General features: G+C 37.1%; 1 protein-coding gene across 10 annotated transcripts in view; it reads left to right on the top strand.

The window, feature by feature from the left end:
* The first annotated feature begins 1,730 nt into the window (after positions 1-1,730).
* C3H12orf50 (chromosome 3 C12orf50 homolog) overlaps positions 1,731-13,064 on the top strand; it is a 39,224-nt gene continuing 27,890 nt past the window's right edge. Inside the window, exons 1-4 of one of the 10 annotated variants that reach the window (XM_072655523.1) lie at positions 2,527-2,677; positions 4,013-4,096; positions 6,301-6,420; positions 6,794-6,914. In XM_072655523.1, the coding sequence (XP_072511624.1) occupies positions 4,043-4,096; positions 6,301-6,420; positions 6,794-6,914 (295 nt within the window). In that variant the 5' untranslated portion in view covers positions 2,527-2,677; positions 4,013-4,042. Of the gene's footprint in view, positions 1,988-2,483; positions 2,678-3,741; positions 4,097-6,300; positions 6,421-6,793; positions 6,915-13,064 lie in introns of those variants that run through there. The other 9 variants (XM_072655528.1, XM_072655532.1, XM_072655527.1 and 6 more) reach the window with 9 other exon arrangements.

Here is a 13,064-nt window from a genome sequence, read left to right as displayed (position 1 = left end):
AAAAATGGGAAAAAATTTTGTTTTTTTTAAATAGGTAGTATCTTTTGCTTAAGTGATATCCTCTTAGGTTTAAAAACATCTATTGGGTTGTGACAACCTAATTTCCTTTTTACAAATGCACATATTTTTACTGAAGGAAAAATGCTTTTGTTGGGGCTTCCTAGATATTTTTGCATGCATTAAACAGCATGTTACAGTTGCAAATTGAAGGCTTCAAGTGGACAATAACCATGGTGAGTTGGGTTGTTCTTCAAATGAATACCTTCGTAAAAGTCAAATTTTCCAAGGAACTTATTATAAATGCAGTAAACTAAAGGACCATGAAGAATAAAGAGCAGAAACAAGTCGGAAAGACCTGAGTTCAAATATGACCTCAGACACTTACTTCACCATGTTGGCCTCTCAGTTTCTTCATCCATAAAATGAACTGGAGAAGGAAATGGTAAAGCACCCTAGTATGTCTGCCAAAAAACAAACAAACAAACAACTTAAATGGGGTCATGGAAAGTTGGACCCAACTGAAACACAACTAAACAAAACAATACAATAAACTAACAACCTGTAGATGAGGGCAGGAGACCAAACTGCCATCTTAGGAAGTCAGGCCTTTTAGTCATTTCCGTAATTGAATTGAATTCAGATGGAGACAGGGGTTGGATCTGACATTTCCTTGGTATAGGGAAATCTCATGTCTACCAAGCCTGGTCAGCATCTTCTCATCCACTTATAGTCTTAGCTGTCTGAGGCACTGACAGGCTAAGTTACTTGCACAGGGGTCACACAATCAATACCCTAATCCAGGAATGGGACATAAAAGTAGTTTTTCATGGCTTTGAGAACAATTCTATCTCACACTGCTTCTCAGAGGTATTCAGCTAAAACCATGGAAACTTAACAGGTATCATACAGTTCTTCTGAAACATGAACACTGCGATGAAACTCTTCTAAGATGTCCAGTTAAATGAAACTTTTTAATTTCAAGAGTTGAATACACATTTGAGAAGTAATGGTATCTATTTCCACTGCTTCATTCATTTTTCAGTCTAAAGCTAAAGGGGAGTTTTTTGATTTTTTTCCTATCATTCTTTAAATATGTTTACCAAAGTGGAGAACTCACTACAATTCAGAGCTAGCTCTAAGTATGCAGTTGTCTGGTGTTTTGCTCAACTAGATGACAAAAATCCAAAGAGTACATGCTTTGTAAGAATCTCTGGTCAGTAGAATGTAGCTCTCCTCCAGGGTAGGAATTGTACTAGGACCTCTAGTATGATGCTTTGCACATAGAATGAGCTTAAAATGAAAATTTATTGACCATAACTGAATCTGTGCAGAGTAGCATGCCAAAGGGCAAAAGATGCTGACATCAGGGTTATTATTATTTATGAATTAACTGATTGGAGAGGATGGAGAAAAGAAGACAGAAATTTGCTATTTCAAATTGTTTTCAATTATCTTACTTTTTCCCATGGGACAATAATGCAGCAAGATATGGGTCATCCAACAGTGGGATAAGCTACTTCAAAATCTTTAATATCAAACATCAGTGTCTCTTTGTTCCTGCAAAGGGATGATCCAAAGCAGCTTTTGCTTTTTCTGTCTAGAAGGATAGATATTTAAATAAATAGCAACCCGCAACTGCCATTTCCTAAACTGCCACAGAACCTTTCAAGTTCAACATTCTCTCACTTCTGGAGAAGGAGCATCACTTAAAACATTCCGCGTGCAGTTTGAATAGTAGCAGAGAGGCCACCAATCTCTCTGTCCACATGTACTCTCCATCACACATGCAGCAATTTCTTCAATGTTTGCAACACAGCCGTGGGAATAAGTCCCTGGCAGCAGAGGCAGCTGTCCATGTCCCCTGTCAGCCCCAGGACCACCAACTCACAGCCACAAACTGGACTCCTACCCTGAAGAGGGGAACCCACCAGTACTGCCTGGATCTCTTGGGCTGCAAGGATCAGGAAGAAATAGCTGCCAGCCCCAGGTACGTGATCAGCATTGCAGGCTGTGGGTTGGGAAAACCCCCTTAAAGGGTCTTTGGTTTGAATAGACTGCCAATATTGTAGCATGCAACCAGGTCTGGCATCACTAAAGTGATGTTCTGGGAGAATCTGAACACAGATCCACAATTGGGGAGTTAGTTTCAATCCTTTTCCAACCATCCTTCTTAAACTTCCTTGCAAGGACTAAAGTTCTATTAACAGAGGATGTCTCTCCCCTTGAAAGGTTAATCTCCCCGACTAAAGACTTTTAGTGTTTTCTCTTCCCTAATCGAATTACTAGAAGCAGAACCATATATTCTTCTTCCCCATGATAAGTTCTCATCTCCAGACTTGACCTTGATTCCCTAAGCTCTGCTGAGGTGCTTGATGACTGTTTATCCCTGATCATGATGTGTGACTCTTATGATGTAAAAACATCTCTTTGAAACAAATTGTCCCCTTATATATACATACCAGATTCTCACAATGGCTGTAAGCAAATTGCCACCTGTAGTCATGCAATAATGGTCCTGGGTACCAGTATTTGAAAACAATTTCAAAAGCAGCTACAAGTCCATAGGTGAACAGGCCATTTATTTGGAGTCAATGATCATTTAAAAATGTTCATTGGGCTGTTTATTCCAGTAGCCTATGTGCTTAGGATGGGTACTTCGTTGTTCTAGAGTTAGAAGGTAGGGTGAAATGAGAGTCAAGACATTTTTTTCTATATCTATTTTACTTATATTTTCAAGATATTATCCAAATCTTTTATTTTCTGTTTCTTCAACTAAGTGTCTAAAGCAGTTGCCATTTTTAAATAAGTTCTGTTCAAAGTGCTCTTTCTAAATGTTAAGTTTTTTTGTTGTCTTTTTAAAAATAAGGTTATATATGTAGGATATATGTATATGTATGTATATATATCATTGTTCTATGTACATTCTATGTTATGAAAAAAATTTAAACTATTGTGGGCAGAAAGATTACTTCAGCTTTTTAAACCAACTAATGCAGAAACTTTGATTACCTTTTCTTCATGTGAATCTGTCTTTAAAAAGTTCCAACTACTGTAGGAGTGTATTTTTATTTTAAAAAGAATCCCCTCTCTGGAAAAGGCTCATCTCTTGTTTTCTCTGACTTTTTTTTTTAAAAGGTCACCTCCATTTATATTTTCATTAATGTCTGATAGCTTCTCATAGCTCTCTAAGAACAGTAATGATAAGACCTCCAAATTATAATGCCTTTTTCTGAGCATGAGACATTATGTCTTACTATAAGAATTCCAAGTCTCTTATCATCTGATTTTAAAAAACTTACACTCAGCAAATGTTCTGCTTGTGGAAGAAACCTTTTCTCCTTAAAAGATAAAAAAGAATTAGAATATAGATACATGATGAATAACAGCGATCAATTATATATTTGTACAGAAAATGAGTTAATATTAACAAATAGGGATGTTACACCCTAGAACTTATATATATATATATATATATATATATTTTAGGAGGCACCAAGTAGCTAATTCATTGTTATAGAATATTCATTCCTTTCTCCCAAATATGAAATCATGATCTACCTCTTAGTCTCTTTCTTTAAGCAAAAGATTGGTAGAAAAAGACTATTGTATTTTTAATGGCGCTCCTAGTTAATGATATCACCCTGGAATTAGGAGTAAAGGAAATACTGTGACATTATTCCTTAATGTGAAACTGACCAACAGGTACTTGTGAGGTCATTTATGATGAGCACATAATGAGCCAGGTAACAATGAGAAAAATTCTGGAAGTTTGAATTTGTGTACTGGCTAGCAACCACTTTCAACATTTCTGCAAAGCGAGAGAAGGTATCTTCGGATTTAAAATTTTGTTAAGAATTACGTATTGCGTAATATACTGTCAACAGGAGGTCAGTTTTAAAAGGAGATTACTACTGATAACCTGGACAACTCTGGAAACGAGAGTTTTTTATTTTTTATTTTTCCTTATACACTGAGACTTCTTAAAATTACATTCCTGCAATTCTTATATAAGGACAGTGGAGTAGCAGCAAGAGAGGTGAAAATGACAGAAGTTGGGAATGACTGCTATTTCTTTTTTTATTCCACATGCATAAAGGTAAATATTGTACAAATATACAGATGTTCACATCTCTTAGCTTTCTAGTAGAGTGAGGGAAGATGTAACATAAATTTGCATGATCAAATCAACATTAACCAGTTTTTGTTTTTTACTTACCCATTTATTTATTATGGTAAAGTTGAATTTAGAAAATATAGGAGAATTTGATATTTTTAATTATTTGGCTGAAACTCCTTACTCCCTACAACAGTCATACTCAGAATGTGACTCTTAAGCCACATACATTTCTTTAGTGAACAACCTGAAGTTTTTCCAGTCTTTGAGCTTCTAGCTTTGGAATGCTATTTCATAGAAAACTCTACAGAGAATGTGGCTCTTTGTGATTAATGGAGATAATAGGTGTGGTGCCAGGGTTTCATAAATTAGCCCTGTTTTGCAACTCTCACTTGAATTCAGGTCACCTTCAGGCTCATTTTAATGAATCCAATTCATTTTCCATTTAATAATTAAGTAAAATCATTATTGTGCTTTGCTGTGTCATTTTAAAATAGTTCATGATTTTATAGTTTTCAAAGCACCCAGTACAGTGCTCTGATCACAATAAGCACTCAATAAATGTTTGCTGAATGAATTAACAAATTTAGTTGCTTATTGAGGGTAACCTTCAGAGGAAAAAAAAAATAAAAGTAAATATGTTCAGTTTGGCAAAGTTATAATTCTAACTTAAATTAGTTCAATAAGTCAAATAGGAATAACATCATCAATATAAGGTCACAGATAATAGATTTAAAACTAGGAAAAAAAATACTTGAGATCATTTAGTCCAATCCTGCCCACTCCCTCTTTATTTTTACAGGCAAGGAAATTAAGGCCCTTATATAGTGATTTGCCCAAGGTCATGTTTAAGTAGAAAAGGCAGAGCTGAGATTTAAATCTAGATTATCTGATTTCAAATCCAGTGCTTGCTCTACAATGCCAATTCATACAGGACACAAGGGATTTGAATTAATAGTGTCAACAGATTTAGAAATAAAGTCTAAATCTATGACTGAACTACATAACCTATGGAAAATCGGGGCAGAGGAAATACTTACTAGGTCTAATTCAACCATAATGGAGCTAGGAATTCAATATCATATAAATGAAATACCCAGAACTGTTACGCCAGTTCTGCTATGAGAATATCTACAAATTATATCTTCAATAAAACCACAAAGGAAAGATTTCTGCAGGGGACATAGTAGAAATGTCACTGTTAGAGACATTTATGTATGAAGAGACAGGAAGAAGAAACCAAATATGGAGAATATAGTGAGGGATGTACTGGGACGATCACTTGTCCGTCTACCCCTCTGACAGCAGGAGACTGACCCCAAAGTTAAACAACTTTGACACATAGTAAACAGAGCAATGGGGTTTCTACACTATGGAAAGAATGCAGAATTAATGATTTTGTGGTATATTAATATGTTCCTACTTAGGTGTACCTGATTTTTAAAATACAAGATACGTGAGAGTGAAAGAATAACAAGTGTTATAGTGTAGCATAGCCCAGTTTTTGTAATGGGAAAAATGGAAAATATATAAATAGAAAAATAGGAAGATATAAACTTTAAGATCCATTCATCATTTTCTTAGACGTACCAATCAGTAAAAAACAATACCAAAATAAATAAATAAGCTAACGTATGTCCATAGGCATTGATTTGAGAACAAAGATATGAAATTATAAATAATTATCTTCTATGTAAGTAGAATCAGCTTGTTGGGCCTTGAAAGCTTTTTTTCCCCTACTGGAAATCTGAGGTTTTCAGAATGCTGTAGCATTCATGTATATTCTATCCCTGGGCTATGGCCTGGGTTGTCCCTAAGCCTTTGTGCATCTACCTGATGAGCTGCAGATAAAAAAATATATATATACACCTAAATACCTCAGATTTTGCCAGTAACTTTTGGCACACAGTATTAAATACCGCTCTACATTATTTTGTAGCATTCTTGAATTCTCCTTATATGACAGACTCACCTAATGATAAATTGAAATAAGCTGCCAAAGTTTTTTGGCAAGTAGGATTACATTTCTGGTATTTATTTCACTAATGGCTTTCTAAATTAGATGTAAGCATATTCATTTTAAAAATCATGAGAATGATAGGTAGGAGTAAGTGACCTACAATTATTGTTGACCTCTAGCATCAATACATTGTGAGTTTTCTGCACTGTTTACTTTTTTCTCTTAGGGTTCCCAGTGCCGATTCCGACACTGTGAAGAAGCCCTTGGCAGTGACACTGTGTGCTCATTATGGAGAGAGGGAAAATGTTTAGATCCACTTTGCAGATTTAGACACATGGAAATGCAGGTAGAATTGCGCCTCCTCCTCGTCGTCGTCATTCTTTGTCAATAACGTAGCACATTAGTAATCTTCTTGACCTACATCACAACATGACAGGGAGATGATGTTACTCCTGCCGGGGGCAAATAATGGAATTGATGATGGTAGCTTGCTACTGAACTTAAAACCTTAGGCTAGTACATAGGAATATGTCATAGGAACTTCTGCGACCTCAATTCAAATGTAGGGCTACGACATTGACAGCAGGACAAATCCCCATTGATTAAAAAGCAATTGCTTTCATTTGGCATTTTTTTGTTCCTTTTTTTCTCTTACAAAATAATTGAGTTTGTCATGAATACAACCTCTGAAAATTCCATTTCTTCCCCTTTTTCTCTAGCAAAACTGCAGCATTTCATGCTTCTGGGAAACTCAGCCTCTTGGTTGTGTGAAGATCAGTTGTGTGTTTTATCATAGCAAACCCCGTAATATCAATGGACTTTTTTTGCCACCAAGTAGCAGTGAGTATATTTTCTTAATAATATTCACCTGACATCAGATTAAAATCTGAATATAAACTTCTATAGCTGGAAACCATCTGTTTAGGAATAGTAGCATGGGATGCCAGACCAACGAAAATATCATGAGGAAGAGTGATATGACTGTGACAATGTTAGATGGAAGAGTCTATCAAGAATCATGAAATGAGGCTTGGAACAGGCCATCAGACAACTTAGTGTCTGTGTCTGGTGGTATGATCAAAGGGGAGATGATATCTGCCTCAGGTCTAACAGTGTGTATCCAAGGTGGCTTTTTAAAAATTATTATTATTCATTTAAAGAATGTGAATAAGTCATTGACCCCACTGGATCTGTCCTAAAAGAAGATAGAACCAGGAATACCATTCCTCATGTGAGTTATGGTCATACCTTGAATTGCTTGTGACTGCTTTTAGGAGCAAAGAAATGTCCACAACCCTAGTGAACATCCCATACAAACACTTAATCCCTTGGTAGTTTTGTCTCCCTGCTGTACCTAGAGGCATCTAGTGATGGTGCAATGACTAGGACCCAATATGTGGGACCAGGATGGCCTGAGTTCAAATCCAGCCTCAGACACTTATTGTGTGACCTTGAGCAAAGTCACTTAATCTCTTGTCTGCCTCACTTTCCTCATCTGTAAACTGGAAATGAGAAGAGCACCTACCTCCCAGAGTTGATAAGAAAATAAATGAGAAAAAAATCACGAAGAATTTCGTAAATCTTAAAGTGCTATTTAGGGGCTAGCTATTATCATCGTCATCATGATCATGATCATCATCATGGAACCTTGGTGGCACTGGGCCTAGATTCAGGAAGACCTCAGTTTATATCCAGCCTCAAACACTAACTTTGTGACTCTGATCAAGTCACTTACCCCTCTTTGCCTCAGTTTCTTCATCTGTAAAATGAATTGGAAAAGAAAATGGCAAACCACTTCTATATCTTTGCCAAGAAAACCCCAAATAGGGTCACAAAGAGTCAGACATGGCCGAAATGACCAGACAATATTATTCTTAATATTATTATTGTTGTTATGTAAAATAAGTGACCAAGACAGTTGGGTCCAGGGCCCTATTCATCAGGCCTAATTGTGCTACAAGTGTGGGGACTACAAAAGCATTAGATGTCAATAATGCACAGTTAGGAAATATTAAAAATGTGACTGTTCAGGCTTCCACGATGCTTCTCCTCCCATGGTGCCCATGGCCGTTTCCTTTTGACAGAACAGACCCACAGCCCCCCAGATTTTAAGGTAATTGAATAGCTCACATCATAACATAGATGAGAAACGCAGATGGGTGTCATGACGTGTCCTATATTTGTCTTGGTTTGTACAGAGTTGCTTGCATGTTGTCTCTCCTGTAAGCCTATGAGCTCCTTGAGGGTAGGGCAATGATTTTTGTCTTTCTTTGTATCCCTAGAACTTAGCACAGTAATCAACACACAGTAGGTGCTTGATAAATGCTGTTGACTGAGTGAGAGAGGAAGTGTTGTATAGTAAGGATGAGATAATGCTTGCAGTAGAGGAGAGAAGGTGAAGTTTGGTTAGAGATGCCTCCAGCTCTTGCACAAAACAGTTCTGTGATCTAGAGCAAGAGGTTTTGGCATGTGGCTCAAGGGAAAGGACATTAGATTTGGGGGTCAGAGAACCTGGTTTTGAGTCTCTGCCCTTCACTGTCTCTTGTCTGTGGGTAATTCCCTTCATTCTTCTGAGTCTCAAATGTTGTTTTTTTTTTTCTGTAAAAATGAAGGGTTAAATCAGGGCCTAGGGGTATGCTGGTAAATGTTTACAAACTTACTCTTCAAAATTCAGGATATACTTTTTACTTTAATCTATCACTTTCCTAAGTCTAGATAATTAACCAAACACATCGAGCCCTAAAGATGGCTCTCATGGGCCTGTAGGAGCTGTCCAGCGCAGTACTGCCTATGAAGTTTCCTTCTACCTCTAAGGCCCGATGGTTTCCAACTGTAAAATGGAGTAAGGATAGATGAACTCTAAGGTTGCTTTTAACTTTGGCACTAAGACTAACTCCCAAATATCAAATGAAATAATACATAGCATTTTGAAACTTTAAAATGCTATGGAAAAGCTTATTATTGATCATGAATTAGTTATCTCCATTAATTATTCACAAATCACAAAGGGTAAACAGTAACTGATTCCTTATGATCAACTGAGATACCATATCTGCCCTTCTTTTAATTCAACAAATGGCAGCTAGGTGGTGTAGTGGATAGAGCATCAGTGCAGAAGTCAGGAGGACCTGAGTTCAAATCTTACCTCAGACACTTGACCCTCACTAGCTGTGTGACCTTGGGCAAGTCACTTAACCCCAATAGCCTCATCCTGGGTCATCTCCAGTCATCCTGATGAATATCTGGTCACTGGATTCAGATGGCTTTGGAGGAGAAGTGAGGCTGGTGACCTGCACAGCCCTCCCTCACTCAAAACAAAGTCAAGTGCAAGTCATGTTATCATTTCTCTAGTGGCAAGGTCTTCTTCAGCAACTAAGGACAAACACACAATTCAACAAATATTTGTCAAATATCAGAAAAGCTGTCAAAAAAAAAACTTTCATAAAGCTAGGCTTTATGGAAATGTAAAGATAACTAAGAAACAGGGATTATTCCCAGTAAAGGTATGATCTTGTACTAAAATGTGGCAACAAACACAAATTAGAAGGTAAAAGTGCCATTAAAGAGATATACAGAGGTGTGCAGGGATTCAGAGAAAGGAGAAATCCCTTCTTTGCTTTGAGAAGGGGGAGATCATGAAGGAGTTAGCATTTGGACTTGATATTAAAGAATGAACAAGAAATTTGAAGGTGAAAAGAATATAATGAGCAAAAGAGAAAAAGAAACAAGTCATCTGTGTTCAGGAATAGTGATTAGAACATACAAAATACATGTGGGGAAAAAGCAGGAGATAAATTTAGAGTAGCTAGGTGGTGCAGTGGATAGAGCACCCAAGCCTGAAGTCAGGAGGACCTTACTAGCTGCGTGACTCTGGTTTGTAACATGATTGCTTCCAAAAAGAAAAAAACAAAATGATGAAGGGGAAATAGGAAAAGGGCTGAGGTCACAGGCTGAGGACCACTAAGGCACCAAAAAGGCAAGAGGAGCTTTTAAGGAAATAGAGGAGTTAGAGAAAAGGAGAGACTCAGAAGGAATCAGTGTTGTGAAAAGCAAAGGAGCAAAACATTTAAAGAACGAGAGCAGGACCTAGTGGTCAACAGGATCAGATACCACAGAGCTGAAAAAGGACTTTAGATTCAGTGATTATTATAGCACTGATACCTTGAAGAGAGAGTAAATCTAGTCAGTGACAGCCAGTTCTATACCAGAGACCTTCAGAATTTCTCTGTTTTTTTCATATGCACACATTACTAGATTGTAAATTCCTTGAGGGTAAGAATCCTGTCCCATTCACCATTCTGCCTAATAGAGTGACGTATACATAATAGCTGCTTAATAAGTGTGAAATTTGTCCTATAATCTGGACCAGGGTTGGGAAGCTTGTGGCCTTGAGGTCACATGTGGCCTTCTAGATCCTTAAGTGTGGTCTTTTGACTGAATCCAAATTTTACAGAACAAATCCTTTTAATAAAAGGCCCAGACGCTGAACCATGACTGTGACTAGCAATGAAGTGGTATTAAAAATGAGAACAACTAATGCTGAAGGCCCAGAGGCTAGGTTTGAGCCATGTAAAGCGCATCTATCTATTCATCTCATCACCTGCCCTTTTCAGTCAATAGTCCCACTTTTAATTGGTGGTTGGGAGGTGCAGAAGGAAAGAAAGTTATTTAAAGCTAGAAATCTGGGTTGAATCCTACCCTTTCCGCTTATTTGCCTGTGTGAGGTTGGCCAAGTTTACTTTAAACTCTCTGGGCCTCAGTTTCCTTATTTGCAAACTGGACTAGATGAGATCTTGAAGAAGGTCCTTCTCAGATGCAAATCTATAAGTCTATGATCATAAATAGTATATCTTTCATAGACTTTGCCTGGGGCACTATTTCAGAAGATGTTATCATCCTGAATTTTAAGTGCTTTAAAAAGACCCATTCAGCATTTCTTTTAACAAATTCATTACTTATTATTTATTAATCCCAAAGTGGGGAGAATTTGCTCATTTTATAGATTTTGTAATGAGAGTTCTAGAAATTCTATGGGAGAAAAAGTGTTTTGGGACACCATTCACTCTGACATCTGCCCAGCTGACCTGCTTGTGAATGAGTAGACAAGTCATTCCATGGAGGATGTCTTTGGACAGAGAGGAAGGTTTTCTGAAGTAATAAGTTAATCAGTTGCTATGCTTTTCTGAGCCTGAAGGGAAGAACTAGATTCTGCTTCCAGTGGGATTTACCATAATGCTTTTCAGATTATAATTACCTGAAAGATACCAGCAAAAAGTAGTCCTAAAAACAAACAAAAAAAACCAGTTAGTTTTGAATTTGCACCCCAACCAATTTTATGTATTGGGAATATCCTTGGAGACAAGGAATTCATAGCTCCAAACATTTTTTTAGGGTATCATGGGCACAAAATATATGTAGCAGAAAGAGGATTTGTTTCAAAAATTGACAAGGCAGAGAAAGCAGTACCTCCCACTGCAGTCATCTGTGGCTGATGTGACAATCTAGCTATGTAAGAAGGATGAAGCTTCTAACACCAAGAGCTCTATAAAACATAACTGACAAACCTAAAATTGCACACAGCGGTGTGAAGCTATCCATGCTCGTGATGGAAAAATAAAGGTTTCAGAAGCAATTGCCTGCTTGCAGAAATTCATCAGAGACAGGCGTGTTCCCAACCAGTTCCTTAAAGCACAACGATAGTTGGTGTTTGGGGACTTGCAGGAATAACATAACTAGAAATCGACACAGGTAACTCAACATATGTCGAGCTTTTGATGTCTGCTGCCCCAGGTTGTCTGTTTGCTATCATATGCCCCCAAGCACTATTAAAAGCCCAGTAGAATGATGGAGATAAAACAAAGTGTTGAATTTCATGCTTGGGTGCAACCCAAATGTACTTCATTACAGGAGGTAATTGGAAGCAAATCACAGACCTTCTCAGGAAAATGTGACATCGGTATGTATTGTGAGCTCCCAGGGAGATAACGTCTGCCAACTTGTTTGGTATAGCATTTAGCACAGGACCCCACACAGATGATAAGCCACATTCATTTGTTTTCTTGATGGTGATGATGACATTGACTTCACAAAACAAGTCTGGTTGCTTGTTTTAGATGTGTCCAAACAGTTCAATGTAGAGTGTGGACTGATGTCATTCAGAAACCAACACTTCGGATTGATGCTCATTATTTGAATTTCCTTGTCCCTCTTTCACTAAGAAAGGCAAAGTAGGAAACATTCTCTGTTATATGAGAGAGGGAGGGAAGAAGATGCAAGGGGAAATGTAGATACAGGAAACACAAAAAATCAATAAAATTTATTTTTAAAACAAAGACACAGAAAGGAGTTTAACTAATGAATCAACAATTCATTCTGGGAGTTAGTGTGAATGAGTCCCTTGAAAGGGGTTGTATTATCTGAATTCACACCACATATTTCCATTGGGTTGGAACCAATTACCATCTTTTACGTAATCATAACTTTAAATAGCTCAAATTTGAATACATGTGACCACTGCAGGGAATTCATTATTCACACTAATCAAGATCAAGCTGTAAGATATAGGATATGAAAACATGAATGGATGGAGGAGGGGCTTGAGTGTCTTGGGAAACATCTTGTGCTATTCTAATAAAATTTCTGATTTGGTTTCATATAATAGGTTAATACTATGTATATAGTAGAAAGAGTATGGGATTTTATAGTCAGAGAATTTACATTTAAATTCTATTTCTGTTATGTATTATCTGTGTACAAGTCACAATATCTCTGGGTCTTCTGTCCTCATCTGAAAAATGACAGTTTTTGCACGAGATGGAAATTCCATGATATATTAGTTGGATCTTAGTCTTTTCTTAAGAGTGTTCTTTGCTAACAATTTCTAATTAATACATTCTTTATAAATAGGTATACAGTAATGTGAGTATGTGCTTTTAAAGGAGTCATTAGCCTTGGCAACACATCCTGTCTTTCTTCTCAGTGGGTGTTTGC

This window comes from Notamacropus eugenii, chromosome 3, assembly GCF_028372415.1.
Source record: "Notamacropus eugenii isolate mMacEug1 chromosome 3, mMacEug1.pri_v2, whole genome shotgun sequence".
NCBI classification, from domain to species: domain Eukaryota; kingdom Metazoa; phylum Chordata; class Mammalia; order Diprotodontia; family Macropodidae; genus Notamacropus; species Notamacropus eugenii.
Note: the sequence above shows the minus strand (reverse complement) of the source record. Positions and strands in the feature narration are given on the sequence as shown.